At 37.2% G+C, this 24,704-nt stretch overlaps 3 protein-coding genes across 5 annotated transcripts; 2 read left to right on the forward strand and 1 right to left on the reverse strand.

The window, feature by feature from the left end:
- The first annotated feature begins 87 nt into the window (after positions 1 to 87).
- On the forward strand, positions 88 to 10,361 carry aadacl4 (arylacetamide deacetylase-like 4). Of its 3 annotated transcripts, none has more exons than XM_053227063.1 (5): positions 88 to 227; positions 2,573 to 6,686; positions 8,252 to 8,477; positions 8,566 to 8,629; positions 9,342 to 10,361. In XM_053227063.1, the coding sequence occupies exons 2-5, from the start codon at positions 6,510 to 6,512 to the stop codon at positions 10,117 to 10,119; spliced, it is 1,245 nt and encodes a 414-aa protein (XP_053083038.1). In that variant the 5' UTR covers positions 88 to 227; positions 2,573 to 6,509; the 3' UTR covers positions 10,120 to 10,361. The 3 variants fall into 3 exon arrangements, with proteins under 3 accessions (XP_053083038.1, XP_026788475.1, XP_053083039.1); XM_026932674.3 differs by having other exon boundaries at positions 91 to 227; positions 4,443 to 6,686; XM_053227064.1 differs by having other exon boundaries at positions 94 to 227; positions 1,682 to 6,686.
- A 96-nt stretch (positions 10,362 to 10,457) lies between these two features.
- cfap107 (cilia and flagella associated protein 107) lies at positions 10,458 to 18,025 on the forward strand. Its single transcript, XM_026932884.3, has 4 exons — positions 10,458 to 10,989; positions 12,636 to 12,746; positions 13,787 to 13,961; positions 16,530 to 18,025. The coding sequence occupies exons 1-4, from the start codon at positions 10,879 to 10,881 to the stop codon at positions 16,766 to 16,768; spliced, it is 636 nt and encodes a 211-aa protein (XP_026788685.3). The 5' UTR covers positions 10,458 to 10,878; the 3' UTR covers positions 16,769 to 18,025.
- Positions 18,026 to 18,745: 720 nt separating this feature from the next.
- klhdc7a (kelch domain containing 7A) lies at positions 18,746 to 23,842 on the reverse strand. The gene has a single exon (XM_026932554.3). The coding sequence runs from the start codon at positions 23,494 to 23,496 to the stop codon at positions 20,803 to 20,805; it is 2,694 nt and encodes an 897-aa protein (XP_026788355.3). The 5' UTR covers positions 23,497 to 23,842; the 3' UTR covers positions 18,746 to 20,802.
- Between the last annotated feature and the right edge of the window lie 862 nt (positions 23,843 to 24,704).

The following is a 24,704-nucleotide window of genomic DNA, read 5'->3' on the forward strand; positions in this document are numbered from 1 at the left end:
CCAACCGGCGGGTCACGTGCCCGGTTCTCTCGCCAGTTTTGTGGACTTTTGGATGGAAAATGTTGGTTGCATTGGATTAATAAGATTGTGCAACGTTTCTAAAGCTGTTGTGTTGTGCAACAAAATGGCCGAACAGGTTTGTTGTTGTTGTGTCATGTGTGATTGAAGAGCAGCAGATTCTCAGACAGTGTAAGATTTCTTCCAACCGGTTGAACAAGAAGTTTTCGGTGAGTGTATGAAGTTACATGACGCAGCCTGCAAGTCATAAAATGACAGAATGCAATATTCACAATATGTGAGAAATATTTTAGAGTGCTCATTATGTAATTTAAACATACTGAGCACTTTAAAAACAAAGTTTACATAAAGGTTTACCAATGTTTACCAATTTGTTCGTTGTTGTCACTGAGGCCAAGTAATAGTAACTTCTGTGTTAGCTAGCTAACTTTGCTTTTTCCTGCGTGATATTACACTCCTCGTCATTACATGAAATTTCAAATTCTTAAAAAATTCTCAAATTCTTATGCTGCTTTTGCCTTACAAATATTAGCTAACTTAACTAGCTGGCTAGCTAACTGCTAGTGAACATCGCACATTTATTACAGGTCAATTCAAACATGGCCGTTCCCACTGTATTTACATGAACGTCTTATTTAATGAACTATTGTTGTATTTCTCACTTTGGAAGCCAATATTTTCTCGAAATGGTTCAAATTAACACCTTTCTTTCTTAACACGTTTCTCAATGTTGCTGAACATATCAAAGTCAGGTTAGCAGGGATGCTAAGTGTAGTTACAGTACAAATTTAGTTGTATGAAGTCTTTTCTTAGTTTCCTAGTTAAAATTAGTTAAGTTAGTTAGCTAGCTAACATTAGCCGAAGCATAAACTTTAGTTTGACTAGTGATAGCAACTTGTAATTCCCAATCTTCAACTTCAACCAGGAAAAACCAAAGTAAACACCCCCTCAACTTGAAATTCCTACTCTTCTACTTAGCTAGTCTTCTCAACTATGAGTTCCTTCCCAGTTTATGGGATGACATTAAAATCAAGTCAGAAGTAAATAAAACTTATACAGATCGTTGTTTTAACACGAAAATACACATCACTCAGCACTTAGCTTTCTAGCTTTTTGCCAACAAAAGACAAACATGGAGGTGGCAATGTTTTTTTCTCACTTTGTATGTTGAATGTGCCGAGGTCAGAAAATGACATCATTCCAACCTGTGAATTAACACTTACATGGTAAGTTAGCTAGCATGCTAGTGTTGGTGAGATAGCTAACATTAATGTTATGTGAAAAATGGTTAGTGAAAACAAATTGTGTGACATTTGTAAAAGGTTTGTTGTCACTCCATTTCACCTTTTGAGGTTTGCTAATCTAATCTCATCTGATGTGTTGGCTAGGTAGCATTAGCTAAATTACATTTTACTTATTTATAACTTACTTATGTATTTATATTTTAAAAGAGCTATTTAAGGACTGTAAAATAGCTTCATCTGTCTAGAGTAGGGCTTTACATCTTTGGTCTGCACCAAAGCTGTGTCCCAAAAGTCTCAAAAGTCCCAAAAGTGTGTCCCAAAAGTCTCCATACATAAAGGAAATTAACACTTTTTTTTTTAGCAAAATGTCTTCCAAAATTTTTCATACTTAGTTTATATTCTATATTTTTGTCATATAGTCTCTGAGAAAGCCTTTGACAGAAGAAGAACGTATTGAAATCATTCTCAGGCTGGATCAGGAAGCTGTCGCAAGGTTGCGATGGACCTTAACAGGAAACATAGCAAACGCATCACACACGACATTGTTGCCAAATTTTCAAACAAATTCAAAACGACTGGAAGGGTTGCAGACCAACCGAGAAGTGGACGTCCACAAACATCCACTGACGAAGGCACAACTGACATGGTGCTGGCGAACACAGTCCCCTATGTATGGAGACTTTAGGACACCCTGTGTACAGTATTACAATATACTTTACACCACTAGGAGTCAGTATAGAGATTTAAGGACATTGTTCTATCATAAAAGAAGACAATCTTCTTCCACAGTAAGCCTTTACTGGTAAAGAGCCATTGTCAAAGAAAAAGATGGGAAATAAAGTGTGAAATTCCTAGGACTTCATCGATTAGCTAAAGGTCTGAAAGTGAATCTACTCACTCAGGTGAGAAATTCAGATTTTAGACCACTCTTTCGCAAACCAAGAAATTCAATTCCAGTTCGAAATTCAATTTCAAATGATATGATACACATTTAAAGTAATAACAAATTCAGATTTTTGCATTTAATGGCGTGATTCTAACTCCATAAACCTGAAGCCTGCTTCCGAGGCCTGTAGTGCAACAGCACTCCTGTTCCTGTGTATTCAACATCTCACAGTCATCTGTTTTCACTAAAGCCAGGCCAAAATAATCCTGTAAAAAGGTGTTGAAGGCTGTAATAACACGGCCCGAAACGCTGGGATAACAGTGACTGGCTGTGTGTCGCTGACTGGCATGTTATTGAATGTTGTTGAGTGTTCCTGGGTATGTTGCGTATGTCACTATTAGATACTTTTCTCCAAAATCCTCAGCCAACATTAAGATAAACCCCACCAAAGCCTCCAGGCCTGGGCGAGAAGCACGATTTCCTCTGGCTGCTGAAGCCCCAGAACACGGGGACCTTTGTAAATACCTCTTAAACCTCCCAGACTGTAAATCCAGGAGCCAGCGCAGAGATTCCAGCCTGTGATTTTTGGCCCCGGCTCTCGGCTTTTACTGGGGAAAGCTGAATGGAGGACTGCTCGAACTGGAACAGCCGCACAATGGGCGCTTTGTACCGGCATGAGCTTCTTAGTAATGGCCCAGAGCCTCTCTGGAAAGGCTAAATGGTTGTCTAGTTGTGGAAAATGTGTCACGGTGAAATGTGCCTTGCTGCAGATCTGCCTCTGGACTGCCTTTTTCAGCAGCAAAGAAATAAAGAAGCTCGTGAATTTGATTTCAAACAACAATTATTAAAGCAACCTAAAGACATAAGTTTTGTACAAGTTTTAACATGTCTAAGACGTAGAGCAGTAAATGTTCAGATCTGTTGCCAGATCTACATTAAAAAACCTTTAATGGTTGATAAAATGAACCAAAACTACAATAAATTATAAAAATAAATAATGTCAAAATTATCACCATATAAACTATGCAGTAAGAAAAATGAACTACTAAAATAAAATCCAGGTAACATCTCAAAAGAAAATACAACCAAAATCAATATAACTTTTTTAAATTAAAGTTATGACTTTGAAAATATTAAAAATAAACAGAAATGAATTGTACAACTATTGACTAATGACTGTTAGTCCCAGACCATAAAGTTTCGATTTATTCTATATTTTATTCCACTGATGAGGGGTAAAAATAGAAAAAGCTAAACATCCCATGTTAGTTCTTTATGAGTCTGTACCATCATTCAATTTTTTAAGTGGCCACTGTATTAATTATTTCTGTAATTCAAAAATGAGGATAAAAACATTATGAATAATCCTATTATAGTTATAAAAAAACAGGAAGTGACTTTGCCTATGGATAGATAGTGAAGGACAACCCAGTTTCCTATAAAATAAAAGACTGTAATATTTAAAAGTCACAAAATACAAAGCATTTGAAATAAAACAGTATTCAGAAACACAGATACTATCAATATTATTTTATAATATTATAGATGCTGGTATTAATAACAATTAACCCAGTGCATGCATGCAAAAAAAAAATAAAAAATCAACAGCATGTAGAAAGTAATCCAATTCTGCAGAGGAACAATGAACCTGGCAACTTGCCCTTTGTGTGTATGTGCTGAAGCAGTTGTCTTTCATCAGTTAGCGTGTCACTGCCATCTACAGATCAACAATGAAAAGTTCATGTTAAACCAAGCACAGTCTGTTCTTTCTTCTTTTATTCTAATGAGAAAACACTGTAAACACAGCACAGATATAAAAGCTTTAGCATAAATGTTAACTTTTTTTTTTTTTTTACTGAAGTATGTGACTATTATCCATTATATATAATTACATACAGTATATGTACATATAAAGCATCTTAGAAGGCACAACACATCAAAGCTACATAGGTAGAAGACCACACCAGGGTCCACAGCTCTCTGCCAAGAACAGGACTCTGAGGCTACAATGGGCACAGGCTCACAGAATCCAGACTGTTGAAGATTGAAAAACATCGCCTGGTCATTTTTTTCCAGTCAACTTATGATCCTGTGCCCACTGTGGCCTCAGCTTCCTGTTCTTGTCTGACCAGAATTTAAACTGATGTGGTCTTCTGCTGTTGTAGCTCAGCGTCTGTTGTTGTCCACCTCAGTGTTTGATGTGTTGTGCATGTTGAGATACTTTTCTGCTCATCACAGTTGTAAAGAGTGTTTTTTTTTTTACTTATCGTTGCCTTCCTGTTACTTCCAACCAGTCTGGCCATTCTCCTCCGACCTCTCTCATCAACAAGGCATTTCCTGCTGCAGATCAGCCCCTCACTGGATGATTTTTATTTTTTGTAATGTACTGTGTAAACTCTAGAGACTGTTGTGTGTGAAAATCCCAGGAGATTTCTGAAACACTCAAACAAGCCCATCTGGCACCAACAACCACACCACGGTTAAAGTCACTGAGATCACATTTTTTTTCTCCCTTACAATGTTAGATGTCAACATTAACTGAACATTAGATGATTGGATATTTGCATGAATATATGTAACCGGTTAAACTGGTAAGTATATAAAAGTGTCGAAATTACCCTTTAAATTAACTATATGCCTAAATGAATGTTGAAGGAAAATGCATTTGTGTGTGTGTTAAAGGTATAGATTTTGGTTTAGAAACAGCCAGTCTTTATTAAAACATTGATTTTTGCACTAGTAAAAGTTGATCTGTCTCCTTTGGGTATTTGTACAGAAACCCTAAGAGGCCATACGTTATTAATTTTTTTTTCTTTCTTGTTTCCTCATGATCTCGACTTAATTTTTTTGTGACCTCGACATAACGACAGTTGTTTTCTCGTGATCATGATTAAATTTTTCTGTGTTCTTGACATAACAGCTTGTTGTTTTTATTGTTCTGGAGGCAGCAAGAGCTTAGCGCAATCCCGCAGCATCATGGAATAACAAATTCGTTTTTACTTTGATCGGGGATTCACTGAAGCTGAACTAGCTTTATGTCTGTCACTGACTGACAACTTTTACATTAGTGTCTGACACTTGAGAAGGAGGCTGTCAGGTCTACACCCCTCTCTCTTAATGCGGAGATAAAGTCTATCTCTACAGTGGGCAATTATTAAATTTATGATGGTGATGGCGAAGACGCCTATATGCATGCAACAAATCCCATTCACAAGGCGCAAGATTTTCTTGTGATAGAATTACGTTGTGAGAAAACAGCTTTTTGTTATGTCAAGATCACGAGAAAGCAACTGCTTCTTATGTCGAGATTAAGAAAAAATGAAGTGGAGGTCATGAGAAAACAGTTTGGTTTGTCAAGATCACAAGAAAACTGTTTGTTATGTTGAGATCACGAGAAAATTAAGTCATGATCACAAGAAAACAAGAAAGAAAAAAAAATGCATGGCCTCTTAGGGCTTCTGTACATTCGGATCGCCGCATCTGTATGTAAACCTTTTGGAAAATGTTTGTACAGTGTGTATTTGAATCTCATTCACCATAAAGAAACAGAAGAGATGACACACAATTGAGAGTTTGTTATTTAATTATCTCCCTTTGCAGGGTCACTACATATACCAGTGTTCCTAATAAAGTGGCACATATGCACAAACGTGCAAAGAATTTGCTTCCTGAGTAAAAAGACAGAAAGGAAATTTCCTTTTGCATTACTGTTTTTTATGCACTTGTGTACACTTGCTGAGTTGTGTGACAGTTACTGTTAACATTCACATATTAGTGTTAACACTGACCTCCAATCTGGGGTGTACCCACATACATTAATATAATAATTGAAAAAATCCAGAGTAAAAATTAAAGTTAAAATTTTACAAAATTAGGTTTTTCTAATAATATCTTAGCATACACTATTTGTCCATGTTTGCTTCTTATTATAATGGTGGAACATCTGTAAAATGCAACACACTAAATATCTTCTTGCTATAAATAACTGTTTTTTTTTTTTAAATCTTCATTTTGTCCTAAAGATGTGCTAACTTTCTGCTAACTGTAGAGTGCGTGTTAATGAATAAACTGGCACTTCGTCCCACTGTACAGCAGAAGTGGTATAAATATAGTTAAAGCTGCAGTAAATTAAATTTTATGCTTTTAGGAGCTGATTTCTGTTACTATTAAGCCAAATGTGCAATATTATGCATAAAAACATTCCATGCAACAAGCTGTGTGTTAATAGTCGTGAACTTGGAAGGTCATTTGGAGGAGATCCGGCACTGGTGTGATTGTGCAAGACTCAAGATAACATTGACACTGTGCTATAAGACGGAAAGACGTGTTTGGACTGCTGATTGTCTCGCCCCGACGCAGCCATGGACATAGGAACTGCAATTCTGATTATTGGTTTTGCTGCTCTGGTTGCAGCTTTTTGCTTATTGGTAATCGGATTGGTGTTTTCTGAGGTAATGAACTCAGAAATTCCTCCTGGAGTTAGTAATCATGGAAAACTTCACTTTGTGCACTGCTGGATGGTGGGGATAGCAGTTGGGGTGAGTGTGTGCATATGACTTGTTGAGGATTTTTACATTTTTTCAAAAGTGGAATATACTGTATATAATATATATTTTAGACAGTATATAAACATTACATTTTGCATGCTTGTTTCAATTTGAGTGCTCTAGTTTAATCCAGTTGTACATTAGTCTTGTGTTTGAACTGTAGACAGGTAACATGTTTATCTTTCATTATCCTTTTTCTTTTTTCTTTTTTTTTGCTGCAGAGCAAGTTATTGTATAACTCGGTGCTTGATACAAAGTCCATCTAAGTGAATTTGTGCTGTATTAAAATAGGACAGCCCGTATTTCCAAAAAGCTTTATGATTATTTATTTCATTGTTAAATTTGTATTATTTTATTGTTCATTTTTTATCATATTAAACATCCATTATTAAAGTCACAATCTGTAAGCTTTTAAATAATAAAGTCGATCACATCTGCTGATGTGGATATAATCAGAGAGTCAAAGTGATTCATATGTAAACACACTGTAACAGTTCAAGGTCAAAAACACGTCCAGTCATTATTCTTCGATAATTTTTAGATTTATCTGCTAAAATCCAGAGGAACGTGTAGAATAATAAATCGTTTAATGTTTTTAATGCCCCAGAAATGACCCAGAATGGACTGAAAACATCTCTACATCTTTCCCCTCATTAAATATGCCATTATCTATGAATATACATGAATATGCAAATTAAAAAAACACTCCTAAATGTCCTCTGAGCTTTACACCAAAGACAGGAAAAGGGAAGGAAATGATTCCGTGATAATCAACATTCCTAATAATGGTCACTTTTGTAACAGCACTAGTTTATGACATAAAATACAGATCTGTCATATGGTATGTTGTCATATAATTATTTTTATTATATAAATAATATATTATTATTATTATTATTATTATTATTATTATCATAATATATTATTATAATATGTTATAATATTTAAATAAAAATTATTTTGTTATATAGTTAGCAGAACTCTTAAGTATGCTAGTTGTAGCCCTTGGTAGCTTAGCGCTTGATAGCTTAGGGATTGATTTTAATTAGCTAGCTAATCTAAAATTACCTAGCTAACTAAAATTAGCCCCTGACCAACATATCTATTATTGACTACGTAGCTAACTAACATTAAGAAAACACTAACCAGTAGTTGGCTAATGCTTGTTAAGCTAGCTGGCATGCTAGTGTTTTGAGGTCACTGACACTAATGCTAGGTGAAAGCTGAAGTGGAAAATGGTGAATGTTACTTAGTGTCTGAAACGTTCAAATTTTCAATCAAGATTGCCTACTTAAGGGCCCATGGGTGTGATGGTCAGGTGTGTCATACTTCTGGCTATATTGGTAAATAACATTAGTTATCTAACCACCTTAGCACACAGGTAGCTAAAATTTTCCAGGTAATCTTCTAATCTGTAGTGCTTCACAACCTGATGTCACAACCTCAGCTCATATGTGGCCCCGCCCCTAAATCTTATATATACAGTAGTACTGAGGATGTTTCTGTTTAAATGGAAAGTTTTTTTTTTTTAACCTCTCTGATAAATCATGCCTCAGGGTCGAATCCTGGAGCGCCTGGGTTTGTGTCATCAGGTACGTTTTACCCGATGGTGTACGGATTGCATAGCTGGCCGTAAACGTCCCCCTCCTGCTGGTCTTCGCATTAAAGACTCGACCTTTGCTGGAGTGCCAGTGAGGATCTACGAGCCCACTGCTGTTTCAGAGCACAAAAGACGAGGACTCGTGTATTTTCATGGAGGAGGATGGGTCATTGGTAGCATCGGTGAGACACACAGCTTGTTTGTTTGTTTGTTTGTTTGTTTGTTTTGTTTGAATGATCAGCAATGTCATCTTTTCTACACGCTCATTAGACTTATACGATGAAGTTTGCCGGCACATTGCAAAAGAGAGCGATACTGTAGTCGTGTCTGTTGGGTAAGAAACACAAAACGTCTCTTTTACAAAAAATTTTAAAACTCTCTTTCAAAAAAAATAGTTTTATGTAAGAATTTTGAAGAATGTTTAAAATGTAATTCTTTAAATCAATTCATTAATGTGTTATACCATATTATATTATATTGCAAATTTAAATTAAATACTTTATATTGCAAATTTAAATTTAAAAACAAGAATTTCAGAGTTTTAAAATCATTTTGTTTAAATTATGTTGTGTAAGAAAAGTAAAATATCCATTCATTTTATTTTCTGTTTTTAATGCAAAGAAAACTTAATTTTAATTGATAAATGATAAGTTTAATTCAGAATTAAAATTGTTTTATACTTTTAAACCTTTAAAAAATATAATTAAAGCCAAAGAAAATTAATTTAATGGTTTCTAATTAAATTTAAAAATTAAATTCTTTCATACTTTTTCACATTTTTTAAATATAATATTTGCATGTTTTTATATGGTAGAATTGTCATACTTATAATGCTAATTCTTCTCATTTTTAAAATAATAATATAATAAGAAAATAATAATAAATAATTCATATTTATATATTAGTTTAAAGCTTGTAGATTTATGATTAGTATTCAGTAATCATATATTGTGATATTTGTACTCTGAAATTATTTTTGAAATGATTTATTCATTCATTTGTTATGAAAGTATAATAAAACATTGTGCTGTTTGTTATCCTCAAAGTTACAGACTCGCTCCTGAGCACCGGTATCCTGCCGCATTAGATGATTGCGAGCTCGCTACGCATCATTTCCTGTCTGTGGCGGCTGAGTTCAATGTGGACTCGCTCCGTGTGGCACTGGGAGGAGACAGTGCAGGCGGTAATCTGGCAGCCGCTCTCAGCCAGAGGCTGGCCACGAGCCCGGACAGGCATCTGCCGTCACCCTGTGCCCTCGTCCTCATCTACCCGGCTCTGCAGATGGCCGACTTTAACCTGCCCTCTTATCGGCAAAACCACGCTGTGCCTGTATTGTTCCGTGCCCGCATGGTCTTCTACTACCTCCAGTACCTAAATGGTGACATGTCTGTGTGCCAGGATGTGATTGAGGGCAGACATGTTCCTGCCGAGCTAAAACTGCACTACAGCAAGTGGCTCGACCCCTCGAACCTCCCACCTGAATTCCAAGATGGCACCCAAAAGCAGGTGGCGACGGCCCACGATGGTGAGGTGTATCACATAGTTAAAGGCGGTCTCGAGCCAGGGATTTCACCTTTGCTGGCTGAGGACGAAGTGCTCCGCCTCACACCACCCACTTTTATCCTCACCTGCCAGTACGATGTGCTGAGGGATGATGGGATTCTGTTCAGGAAGAGGCTGCAGGATCTTGGAGTCAAGGTCACATGGTATAACATCCCTGATGGCTTCCATGGCATTATCGGCTTTTTTGCCAAGGGCTGGCTGAACTTCCCTGCTGGAGTGAGGGTCATGGAGCATGTTGTCAACTACGTAAAGACGCTCTGAGGCCTGGAAGTTCAAAGTCCAAGTTGTTGTCAATAACTGTTTATACAAAACCATGCATTTTTGTTGAATTTTTCAGTCAAAGGTCATAGCCAGTTTGGTCAGACCCCCTAGTGGTGTACAGGCCAGCGTCTACAGTTTGATTATTGTGCAGAAATAGCTTTCATATAAAGAACGTAGTGACAATATCAACAAAAGCTGCATGTCATCATTCAAAATAATAAATTGTCTATCCATGTATGAAAGATGAGCTTTCTCTGTCTCTTTGTTGTGAAGCATTTAATAACTGAATGCACGTGTCGCTGCAGGACTTTACAGCCTGCCGGAACTCCTGATGTAACGTAAAGTATTTGGGAAATCGCAAACCAAATACTTTTTACCATCAGAAAATCATGTTCCAACAAACAGTGAAATAAAATAATAAAATCCAATAAAATACAGTGGGTGGGTAGAAAGAAAGGCTATATCGTAGTTTATTTAGAAAAATTACACATTTTTAAACGATGATCTATTTTGGTCTGTCCTCTCATTTAAGGCGTTGGTGTGCAGTACAAGCCTTGCAGACGAAGCCTCATTTCTAAATTCAAAGTGATATTCATCATGAGGAATCTGAGCTTCTTTCTTAATGAGTGTTTACCGTTTCTATAGTAACACACCCCTCCCTCCTCCCCCCTGCTGTGACAGCTGCTATCATTTTGCTCCTCCATCCGAATGTAAATGTGCCAGAGTTTCTGTTGCATGAGGACACGGTGAAGTTGCATTATGCAGGAAAAGGACATGGCGTATGATAAATGGAAGCAGCCGGGCTGGAGGATTGAGCAGAAATACTCCAACAAAGTGCTCATAGGCAACTGGGCCGAGGAGAGACTGCAGGTATCACTTTACGCCTGCTGCATTGCATTATTTTAGTGACACAGAACAAACTTCAATGATGAAATGTAGTGTAATAATGTGCAAATGACATTATTGTGAATTCATTTTTCCAACTGTTGTGGGAATATAAAGTAGACTTTAGAAACTATCATACAGTATATAAATGTTTAATATACACACCACCTTTACAAACTTAAATGTTTAATTTAATAGATATATTATGAAAATACCATTCATTTAACTTTACAACTCCATTGTTACCTTGCATTGTTCCTAGTAATGTTTATAATGAAATGTTATATAATGATAGAACTTTATTGTACTCCCTCTAGAAATATAAAAATAAAATAATTTGCCCCTGGAATAACACAAGTTCAAGCTTGAAATGAGCAAAAATGTCTATAAAACACTGGATCATTAAATGGATTTGTCTATACACATGATCTTGAATATTGGATATATAGAAATTAGGATATAATTGCTATAACATAACTGTTGCTGCGTGATGAATTACTTTCAACTAATTTAATATGTTCAATTCTCAATCAGTTTTCATTATTCAAGGAACATACATTTTAACAATTAGTTAAAAATGTGAAGAACAATTATTGGGTGTTTAGTTTTAAAACTGAGTTTCTTTTCTACTCCAGAATTCTTTCAGCCGGCAAAGAACCTTTAAATATCGGAATAACCGTAGACATGCAGTATTTACATTGACATACATCAACTACTACTACACAATATACAGCAGAAAATCTTCATTTAATACTGCTAAAGGTTGTTGGTTTGTCCCACTGAGGAAACCCTTAAAGGTGTGTTTTCCAAGTGGAACCCATTCAGAAAGCTAAGCAAAATAGAGACACGATTCCGGCTTTTAGTCTGTTATATTGTACTGGTTATTTCCGAAGCAATAACACATTTAGGCAGAGGCTTCATTATTTTAATGGCAGATAAAGTGTTACTTTTACAAGAACTTAACAAATTTTATAAGCAAAACTCTGACATGTCTCTAATCTGACAGTTATTCTGCCTGAGCATCTTGTTCCTGCAAAATACATTATTCATCTATTTCTAATTTCCTCACTTCCAGGTAAATAGCATATAAAAATGGTTATTAAAAAACATTATGTACTTCAAAAATGTTGATAAGGTTGTTCTGAATTTCCTAGGAGGTGCAAGCAGTTGTCTTGCATCTTTGTCTTTATTCTGGAAGAAATCGTTTCCTTGTTTCATGTGCACATTTATTTACACTCAGTCACAATCACCAAACACCTGCTGTTCTTGCAAACGGTTGGCCTCCAAACTGTGATAATTCACACTCTGTGATTCAAACCCTGATAGGGCAAGATTTCTTTCGGCAAGACTCGAGATCTTTGCAAAAGTGATTAGAGGTGTGCGATTAAGCTTACTCAGCACAGCCGGGGTGTTTAATAGTAGACAAATAGCAGTGCCTTGGCTGGCTGTTCATATGGCTCTGAGAGAAAGATGTGCTGGAAAAACGGCAGCGATCGATGAGGCTGCTGATTGTGCTCTTCGATTGCTGAGTGCTGCCGTTGGGCCATTTTTTTTAAAACCACTTTTACACTTGGCTATTTTTGGCTACTTTATGCCTTCTGTGTGTGTGTGTGTGTGTGTGTGTGTGACAGTTCTCTCGGGAGTGTAAGACAGCAAACAGCAGTAATAGGCTGGACTTCAGGCCTCAGACAGATCACAGGCCGGATGTGATTGTGAGACGGACAGCGCTGCGTCGATCTGAGGTTAAGTGATAAAAAATGTATTATTGTAAATTGTGTTATTAAAAATGCACACAAGCATGATGAAAATGATTCATTTTTGGTCATAAATTCATGCCATTCATGCCATGTGGGACAATTTGTGAGGACGGGAAAACATCCCATTATTCTATCTTGAAAATGTTTGCAGTTTATTTCATTTACTAGATAAAAAATGGTGGTTGTAGTTTTTAATCAAAAATCATCTAGCATTATCATATAGCTGTGTAATGTTACACATCTCTTTCTAATCTATAACAGAACTAAAGTATGTTGTGAAATTGCAGTTGAAACCAGAATTTATTTCCTTGGAGCTGGAGAAATCAGGGCTGAAATTTCCCAGAATATAGACGTCAGTATGAATTTATCCCAACAAGAAAGTTGTATTTATGATTTATGATTTCCGTATGACATAAATACAGCATAAAACTGACATAATGTTATGTTAGCATTACTAGTGAATGACATTATAGCTGTTATAATGTTTTACCACTTGTGTCACATGCTGATACATACTCCTTAGCATGTGTTTTATTACAGATATCATCCTGTGTTCGTTTTGAGAACATAACATTAAAAAACCCACCCGTCAAATTCTCTCAATATCAGAAAATCAAATATCAAATGTTTTATGACACAGCTATAGATTTAGCAGTAACATGACCATGTTAGAAATCCTTTTCTAAAATATTATGTATGAGAAGTGGCAGCAGATATCGTTAAGTCGAGTATTATGATAGTTATGAAGTTATAATGTATCATAAAACTGAAAAAGATGTAATAAAACTAGAGAGAAGACTGACAAAAGCTGTAAGCACAATTACAGCTCATTACAGTTTAACATCTGATATGACATGCTTGACATGGTCATGTCAGTCTTCTGTGGGGTTCAAGTAAAGTGATACCTTATTTTCTTAAGTTTTTAAATGTCATGGAATGAGCCAGACATGTATGTGGCTTAAAATTAAAAAAAAAAAAAAAAAAAAAAAGAATTCCTGATTTGTTTGTATAATCCATGTGTCCAGGGTCTTCCCACCGGACTCCTCTTCTCCCATCATAACACACCCACCTCACATTACCTGGTCACTCTATATGACGAGTCTTATGGTCGACGTAGCTCCCCTGGCCTTCCCGAGCTCCGCACATGGCACACTGACAAGATGGGTTGGGTCCCTGAGAAGTCAGACCATCCGCTTCATGGTATTAACCCTTATATTCTGTTCACAACGTACCCCCATGGATATGAGCTTATATCTGCTTTTATAGCCAGTTATATCCAGTTTATAACCAATAATTTTCATGTCAACCGTTAACACAATGAACAATAGACTAACACCTAAGGGTGTGTTAAAAGGCTACATGAAACCCACATAGGCCCTACCTGACAACTGACATCCACTTATATTAATAGCAATAAGTCAATTTTAACATCAAGTTGACACAACACTTGACTCTAGTGACATAAGGTCATGTTAAGACACTTTCCAGAATGATGTATGTTAGAACATTGCATGTTAGAATGTTAGATTTCTGGTATGTCATTGTCATATGATGGTAATAATGTGACATAGTATCAAACATCTAAACCTAGACATTCAAGGTCGGATTCTGTCATTAGCATGTCATGACATTATCATAAACTTTAATAAAAAATAGTACTCAGTACTCAGTCAAGGAAAATATACATTTAATTTATTGTCATTAAAGTATCATGGCTTTGCCATAAGGATTCATAAAAAAAAAATTATATTACTGTATATAAGACATATCAAACACAGTTTAGAGAAAATATACTTAGCCCTGTCATTAAAGTGTCATTTGCACTCTTATAACCATGGCTATGTTATAAAGCAAGTATTCATATGGAAGCCGTTTTACCTTTCACTTATCAAGTTATGTCATTTTACCCTTATGTCACTTGAATCAGGTGTTATGTCATCTTGACATTAAAATTGACCAAAGCAGCTTATATGACAGCTGATGTTTGTTAAAATGTTAATGTAGGGTTTAAATCAGTTGTCATGATGAACTTATCATGTCATGTTAGGCCTGTCACGATAACTACTCTTGTTGGACGACATATTGTCCCAGAAATAATTGCAATAAGTGATATTATTGTCAATTTATGACCATTTTATGCCACTGATATAATAATAATATAATAGCATAATATAACACCCTTTCAAAGAGCAATGAACTTTTAATTCTTAAGAATATTCAGACATTGGAATTGGAATGTCAAAAAAAATTAAATATCCTAAATAAATAAAAAAAAAAAACATAAATTAAAAAACCCCCACACAACCAAAGCAATAAATAAAATGACTCTCGGGCTCCGTTACCAAAAATTGCACTAAATGTTAAACGTTTGACACAAGAGTATACAGAGTCATTCATTCCTTAACAGGCAATATACTGCCAATCCAGTTTCTCAGTGGTTAGGAGCTTTGTTAACAAAAAGTGCAAAGTAACATCATATTAGCTATAAGTTAGATGTAAGTAACAAGAAGTCGAACAAAGTGACATGTCGGACATAAAGTCACTTTAGGACTCCTCCTTTTAGAGTGTCTCTGGACATAACACAAAGGCACTTGTGTGGAGATTTTCCTTCTTTCTTCCCTGACCTACTTTTCTCAGTAATGTGGAGTGAAAGTACTTGTTGGGACAGAATAAACACAAATGAGTACACTATTGTAATACAATATTGTGAATTCTTTATGCTTTAGTTATTCATTGTTCCTGTATTAGCGTGTTGTTACTGAAAGAGCGTACTTACAACGTGACTTACGCTTCTACCTAGCACGATACTTAAGTTCACTTGTGCATTTGCGTCATTTGGTGCGATAGCAAGTTGTAATATTATGTTTATGTTGTATATATGTCTGATTAATATCATATGTATAGGATGCGTTTGGATGAGTTAACTAACCTACTAGTGAAGCGCTTCAGTTTACCGGTGTTCATTCACTGTTCAGCTTCAGCTCACACAGCTTAAGCCGCTCAATCCCTGACATTATTCACAATCCCTGACATTTTTATCTTAAATTTGATGAATATTTGAATTTTAATTTGACAGTCCTAGAGCAGACGAGAGGACAGAAGTAGCTTAAATGTTGGTGACATTCATTCTTATGTAAACAAGCACGCATGTAAACACAATGGGCAATATCAAGGTCATGTCCATAGATTGTACAATAAGTCGATAAGGTAATTAACAGGCCTATGTCACGTCACTCTATGATGAGTCATGCCACTCTATACCTTTTTTAAGTACGGTTTTACCCAGTATACATAGTAATAGATAGTAATAGATTGGGAATAAGAAAGTGTTTCATGTGAAACACCCTTTTCTTTTTCAGTGATCTGATATGTTGTTGTATTAGTGTTTATGCCACTTAAAATTTTAAAGTGGGCCTATTTATACTTACATAAATTAAATAATAATAAGTTAAATAATCTCACGAGTATGTCTTTGTGCATGCACCAGTAGAGTAGTTTTTTTTTTTTATAAAGCCATGAAATTTGTTGCTTTGTCGCTTGCTTGCTGTTGCATTTTCAGTGTTCTGTCACAAGTAGCAGCAGTTAAAAGTTACGAGAGAATACGCTCCAAATCTGTCAGCGGGCTAATTAATGATTGCAGTACAGAACAGCTGAGTCCTGCTCTCTCCTCCTTCCTTCTTCCTCTTTCTCCTTCTCTTTCACACACACACACACACACACACACACACACACACACACACACACACACATGCACGTACATATTCCCAGGCCCTCCGACCAACTACGGTCTGACAGAGCTTTGGCGAGCGCAGCTGGAGAAGCAGCGGGCGGGGTCGCACATGCTCAGTATGTACAGAGCGGCGTATCCAGTGCACCCCACAGATGCATTCTGTCAACCTCGGCATGCCAGAGTGCCACGCCTGACCTCCATCAGAAAGAATGACCTGGAAATAAACCACATGCCAGGAAATGCTGCTAGACCAATGTCACCCCTGCCATGTGTGTAACCCTGTCTTTATCATATTTATTGTTCGGAAAAATGCACATATATATCATATTAGTTATTCTAAATAGCATCTATATACATCTTAATAAAGAAAAAGATATTGTAAATATTGTCCATGCTGTTATTTAACTCTTACCTTTCCTGGGATACAATTTTGAGAATATCTAGACTAGATTTTGAGTTTTAAAGTACAGCCATTAATAAGTACAGTTTGGAGTTACTGCTACCACCAGCAGGAACATGGACGTTGATTATTTTCACATCCTGAAGTGTTTTATTTCTCTTATACCACAGCAATTTACCAGCGATTACCAACAAACTATTCATATATCACACATTTTAACCATTTATTTTTACGTTTAATGTTGTGGAACGTCTTTGAGAAAAGATAGTTCCTGTTATTATGTACAGTATGTTATAGCATCTGTAAACAAGTCTTTTCACTTACGAGCCTCTTTTTTTTTTCCTCTCTTGAGGTTAATAAGACAGAAAACTCCAACTTGTCTTGTTACTGAGCAACCAGAAAGTCCTTTGTCCTGAAGACTTTCCTGTGGTGGAAAAAACACTGACACTGGAGACTCATAAATGTTAGCCTTAAATGTTAAATAAACGTCTACTTGCAGAAATCTTCACCATGTCAATTATTATGCAACATTTAGTTCCGGTCCACTAATGTGATTGGTCAAGCGGCGTTCCATGAGTGCTTATATTTCTTATAACCGCACTGGAATGTTTCACTGCATGTATCACTCCACTTGTGTGTGTTCACCATGTAAAATTCCACTTCCTAGTTCAAAACACTTACAACAGTAGAATTAGTGACATCATCAGCGGACATGGCGAATGATACTTCTCATGAATATAACTTTTGGCTTAAAATATGAAAGCTTGTCAGAGGAAGATGTAAAGGAAAAAGGGAAGCCAATTTCCCCAGAAGCACCTTTAACAGGAATATCCAAATCAATATGAGCTAGCTAGCCGACATTATATAAAGTGAGTGCGGCTTCTTTGGGATCTATTTGAGAACAGAACGTTTGGTCATGTTGTGTCCTAAATGTCACTTACCATATTAATTTCTTGTTTATTAAACTCTTGTATAGAAGCAATATCACACTTGTAATCTAAACCTAATAATAAACGGATTTTTACGAATGTTATCTAAGCAATATAGCATGAGTAAGAGTACAGTTATGCTGAATATCTGCACGGTTGTGATTACCTGCGACACTCGCCCTGCGGGCTCATGACTACGACCGAATCAAAGCCGTGATGATATTCAGTATAACTACTCTTGCTTAGTGCCACATTGCTTAATCATACATTTTTATTTGTTACATAACCTTTGTAAAATCTGTTTATTATTAGGTTTAGAATACGTGGAGTGTCTACCATACAAGATGCCATGAATTAGTTGTTACTATAGAAATGATAATGCATTGGAATATGCATATTAATATAAACCTGTGATTTGCCTTGTACCTGGAACTTCTGTGAGAGCCACTGACTCAGAAAATTAATCAGTCAAAATCAAGAAATAACAGCACTGTACTACTGTATAAAATGGATTATTATGCACAAAAAAGTGCATTTTAACATGTTTTTATAGCATAGTTTTCTTCTCCTTGGAAAGAAAAGCACCTTTTATGTTATCTTACTATTCTGGTAGTTTTATAGCAACATTTATGCTGGTTTCTGGCATAAAAATTAACTGCATGCAGATTTTTTAATAATGCTTTATTTCTTTTACATTTTGTTTTTATGAATGCGTATAAAATTATATGAAATGAGAATCAACGTATATAATTTTACTTCATCCTTCAAAGAAAATGCTGAGTTTGACAGATTATGTACCTTAATAGAGAAATGAATCCTGGGAGATTCATTCTCAAATTCTCAGAATAAAAATAAATCTACAATGAATATGTGAAATGAACTTGTGAAGTCCAATTGAACTAAGAAACATCATTGATTTATTTTCTTGATATTTTATAATTGGGCTTGTTCAGGGTTCCTTTGCTGCATTTTTCATTTCAGAATGTAATTTCGAACCTTTTGAGCATTTTATCACTAATTTCCTATACAAGATGTCTCTTTTTATTTTTGTGAGTGTGTGTATGTATGTATACAAGAGAGCGAGAAATAGAACCTGAGCCGTGCTCATCAATTTATCCAATAACAGCCTGCAAATTCTATTTCTTGCCCAGATTTGGATGCAGGGTGGATATAATTTGCTTCGTTATTGTCCCAAAATAGCCTTGCTGAGCCATGCAACGTTCAAATCAGCCATGTGTGCTGGGAAACGGCTGACTCATTCAGGAGGAGATTCTGAGGGGACCTGTCCAAACTCCCATCCCATTAGGTGTTTAATTACAAGGAATCAAAGTGTTTAATTATGCAATCAAGGACGCTTACATTTGACGGTCAACCATCTGTGTCACACTTGCCCTGCTGTCTGAAAATGCAGATCAATTCTGCAGCCCTTGCTAGTAGGTCCTACATTTTAACTGTGTGTGTGTGTTGTTTTTTTTTTTTCTCCCAAGTTTACTGTATGCACAACCAGTTTCGATTCTGTTGACTCACGGTAAACATCCACATGATGGTGCCATCGTTACAGATCATGAACAAGTGAGCAGGCAGGCATGGTACAGTATACCATTCAGTATTTTTTTCTTCTCAGCTTTGTTTGAAAGTTCTTGTCTTGTATTAAACCATCAAATAATTGATCACACATTTATTTATAAGGCACATTATAGTCCAGGCTTTATTATTTCATTAGCATAATTTGAATTGCACTGAACAGCATAACTAAGCTTATTTTATAGCACAGAAACCTACCGAGCAAATCATGAGTTGCACTCAGAATGTATAGAAACTTAATATAGAAAGTACATTGTATATAATATATAATATTTTGATATATTACATATATAATATTTACATGTGACATACAGAAAATGAAATTTGACATTTGACACTATCCTGAAAATCTGACATGGTCTCACTTGTTTGCATATGCACAACTCAAGTTACACGAAAAAATATGAAGGTTAATGTTAGGGTTAGCATTCATCTTCAGTAACCAATTTATCCTTGTCCAGGTTGCACTGGATCCCGGGCCTATCCTGGGAACTCTGGGTGCGTGGTGTGAATCTATCCTGGATGGGATGCTAGTACATCACTGAGAACCGTGCACAAATTCATTCACACCTAAGGGTAATTTAGAGTAGCCAATCTGTTGGGAGGGGAGGAAACCCAAAAACATGTACAGTAATCCATGCTCAGGATTGAACCCTGGAGCTATGAGGCAGCAACACTACCCACTGGGCCACCATGCCATCCCTCATGATACTATCTTGCCGAAAATATATTACATATTTGGAAACATAAAAGACACATTCGGTGGCAACACAAGTATTCAACAGCATTAGCCTTACTGCTTTCAGCATTCATTTGACTTACCTAAAAAGTGATATGCATAAAAGTCAAGACATTGATGTCAATGAAGGACAGTGGAAAAAAAAAGTCAACATTGGATAATTTATCATTTTGAATTATTCATGAGTTCAAGTTCTCAAATGGGCGTGAGAGCAAAGCATGCCATGAATATCCTTATTCCATCCTTCATAAATCTTGGAAATGACGAGCATTTGTGTTATTCATTACAGCAAATTGCAACATGGCTCCACTCTACATATTGATTAGCTGACATTTTGCTTATAGCATTTTGGAGCAGTATATTCGAGTGAAACACTTTAAGCAGTAGCACTAGACATTAGCAAGATTTAAGAGTTTACTTAGTCCCAAGAGTGGACTGAAAAACTCTGATAACAAACAGCTCTCATTGAAACGGCAGATTTATCTCACTGGGATTGCACACTAAATCTGATCTAGCTTTACAATTACTGGCTTTAATAGCCTTGATATTTCACTTCGACTGCCACTGATTAAGACGACTGTGCATTCCAGTAACTTAATATGGTCTCCAACTATGAACTCTGAGTGCGTCAGTCTTTTTCTCGGCTGAGCTGACTGAACTCAAACGCTAGTTTGAAGAGTGCTTTTATCAGGCAGAGCAAGAACAAAAGGGAATAAAATGCCCTTAGCTGCTGTGAGGATTTGTAAATCATCTGCCACAAAGCCTGGAGATTTTTCATCAGCTAAGAACCTCATGGTGAACTGCCGACTTACACAGTAAATGACGTCATCCATAGCGACGCACTGAAAGGCAGGGCAGTGGGGAATTTGCTTGGAACAGCACTCATACCATAGCCTGGCCACGACATGGTAGCGATACACACTGATCCCCATGTAAGGGTTAACATCAAACCTATAGAGGAAGTTCCGAACTGCTACCATTTCTGTGGTCCTTTCTTTGCTGCCCACAGTCAAGCTCTGCCTCCAGACATCAGTTTTGGGGTTGTAGCGCAAGAGCGTATACTTCAGGGTGCCACCAGAAACAAACAGTTCCCCGTTACAAGCCGTAGCTCGATGAGCAACAGCAAAAGTCTCATTGGGCAGTGGTGCAACAAAGGTCCATCTGTTAGTCCTGGGGTCATAACGCTCCACTGTGGATAGACATTCCCCTCCAATGGCATAGACATGGTCCTGTAGGGCTACGAGCTTGCAGTGAGGCCTGGCCTCATTCATTGGACAGATTTCACTCCAAATGGAGGTCATAGGGTTGTAGCAAAACACCTTCCTTGATGGTACTTTCCATTGGAAGCCTACAGCTACAAACAGGTAGTTGTCCATGGTGCACATTGCACAGCCCTTGGATAAGACTTCCTGAGGGATATGGCACTGAAGGTGCCAGGTGTCTTTGTAATCATCATAGTAGTAAAGTCCACTAGATCCTCTAACTTTGTAGGAGTCTGTAGACTGTGATGGACTTCTGGTCCAATCTGGGAAGTCCATGTCTGCCACCATGAGGCATCTTCTGCCTCTCCTGCGCTCTCTCTGGATCTGATCTCGCTCACCTGCCTTCAGCCGACCGTACAGGTTTGGATCTCGTAGGACCTGGAAGTAATTGTTTGACATAAATCTCAGAGCAGCCTGCTGAAGTGCATTATGTCCATGTTTCTTGGCAAGCATCAGTGCTTCCAGGCAATTGCCCAAATCAAGTTTTCCAGTTAAACTCTCCAGTTCTGAATTTCCTATGTTCTCTACAGGAAAGTGAAAAAACTGGGCCCTAGCCACTGTTTCCACTTGTGGATCTTCAGAGGATTTCCAACCAAATTCTTGTACTTCTGTAGGTGACTCTGGGGAGTTTGTTGAACGCTCTTTTGGAAGTGCTGGTGAGCGGCTACGAGTCACAGGAGGAGGGAAAGGGATCTGGAGTTCTGACTCTGCAGCAGCAGCAAGATAACTGTCCTTGCGAATTAGTCCATGTCTGAGAAGTCTTCCAGTTTCTGATCTGATGGGAGCTTGAGACACCCTATCTGAGTCATTTGAGAATTCCATATCTCTAATGATTAAAGAAGAAGGCAAGGGACTTGGTGTTCGAGGTTTATCCATTACATTGGACAAAGTATTAGCTTCATATGGTCCATAAGTTGGACTTACTGAATGGGTGGGGCTTAAATCTGAAACTGACTGTGAGGATGTCTCGACAAAATAATCATAAATCTTACCACGAACTGCAGTACTTTGATCGCCAGGCCCCTCTATTACCAGGTTAGCATTCTCCACTTTGATCTCTGCCTTTGACTGGAAACTGGAAAAAGTACCAGGATGACCCATATTCTGCCTGAGCTCTCTGCCAACTTCAACTCCACCATCCATTTTTTTTAGCTGGCATGGCGAGCGACGTCCGCTGGGACTTGTTGCCGCTTTGACATCTAAACCAGGTGTCAGTAGATTCAGTCCTGTTTTGCAGGCTTTTACCTCTCTTTCTGCCTTATCCCAGAAGTCCTCCATGTTATGCTCCACACCAGAGGAAGCCAAGGAATTTCCCTCTGTTTTGGTCACAAAGTCCTCAGACTTTTTACAGTCTTTAATTTTACATTCTACATCAGAGGAAGGCAAGGGACTTCTCTCTGCATTGGTCACAAAATCCTCAGATTTTTTATCCACTTCTGTGTTGCATTTCACACCAGAGAAAAGCCAGAAACTTTCCTCTGTGTTGGTCACAACGTCCACAGTCTTTGTGTCCACTTCTATGTTGCGTTCCACAAAGGAGGTTGGTGAGGGACTTCTCTCTGCATTGGTAACAAAATCCTCAGATTTTTTATCCACTTCTGTGTTGCATTTCACACCAGAGAAAAGCCAGAAACTTTCCTCTGTGTTGGTCACAACGTCCGCAGACTTTGTATCCACTTCTATCTTGTGTTCCACAAAGGAGGTTGGTGAGGAACTTCCCTCTGTGTTGGTCACAAAGTCCTCAAACTCTTTATTCTCTTCCTTTTTAACCATGGCATCTGTTTTTTGTAGTTGAAGAATGCCTTGCCCATTATCCTCAGAGGACTGACTAGACCAGTTTTCTCCATCATATTCCTCTTTTTCTCTTTCTTTCAGAGGTTCTAACACCGTTTTGCAAGGGCTGCAGGTTTCAGGACTTGGTTGAGTGCTCCTGGGATGAGGGAGTCTCTTCTTGGCCCGTGTTTGGCCTCGAGCCCTGGAGCTGTAATATCGGAAAACCCAGGTGACGAAAAGAATAGCAGCAGCAGACACAGTCAGCTTGGCCAGGAGCTGCATGTCAAAGCGCACTCCCAGCAAGTCCGCTATTGGCATTTCTGGTCGAGCAGGTTTGGCAGTCAACTGGATATTTAGTCTTTATTTCAGATACCGAACCTAGCACATCCCAGCCTGTGTAACTTGAAGATGAATACAACTACAAACCAGCCAGCTCTCTTTCTATTGTCAATGTGGGATAAGGAACCTGATACCTGCCCTTGTTGAATTTGCATGCTGCACACCATGAGGGCGGGACCGTGGGTGTTATTCCACCTGGTGCAGGCAATTGCTCTTAAACCACAGCTCTAGAGCTGATAAAGGACTATCTATTGACATCCTGTTGACTTTGAGTTATTTGCAGATGACAGTATACACATACTCTTTTTTCAGTACTTCAAACCATAAAATTGCATAATATATCTTTGCACTTTTATTGATATTTTATTCATATTTTCAATGTTCAGAAAATAATGATGGTTTGTCATTGATCAGTATTGTATTCTATCTGGAGACTCTTAAAGTAATGAACATACCCAAGGTACTACAAGCACGTGGGTGTTGGATATTTGCATTTGTATTAAGGGTGGAGATGGCTGATATAAAACATTAAACACATACAGAAGTGCACAGACCAGGATGCAACTGTTTGCACAGTTGTCTTTGCCAATAAATCATCAAGAATTATTACATATGCATTAAATTCTCCCACTGTTTATAAGTTGTATAATATCTTACATATGCAAAGGAAAATTAGTCAGTATTCTTAAGCTAACCTCAAAAAATAGACTATAGTCATCTAAGACCTCTATGGTGAACCTGCCACACTTTGGTAATATTTTGAACATTGTGTTTTTCTTTTTTTTGTTACAACCTGATAGCACTGTCATGTAGATGCTCTAAAGAAACTTGAACCAACAAGCACACTTGAATAGGTCTGAATAATTGATAGTTACACAGGCCTGCTCTTTCAACTCCTTACTTCTCATATGTCGAGTGGAACATTTTGGTGGATTGAGAAATGTGACAGTGGATTTAGCAACATGTTTTTTGTCTTATAATTACAATAGACCAAGTAAATTTGATACAAGATCATGAAGTCTTGATCTTATGCTTTAAAAAGTGCTCTGTATGTAACTAAACTACTTATATTTTTAGAGGCTTACGGCAGTCATTATAAGGTATCACATAGGCTATGTGACAACTTAAATCTATAGTACGATGCTTTATGAACAATGAATTTATCAAAGTACTGCTTATATGTAATA

This window comes from Pangasianodon hypophthalmus, chromosome 20 (genome assembly GCF_027358585.1).
Source record: "Pangasianodon hypophthalmus isolate fPanHyp1 chromosome 20, fPanHyp1.pri, whole genome shotgun sequence".
In the NCBI taxonomy this organism is placed as follows: domain Eukaryota; kingdom Metazoa; phylum Chordata; class Actinopteri; order Siluriformes; family Pangasiidae; genus Pangasianodon; species Pangasianodon hypophthalmus.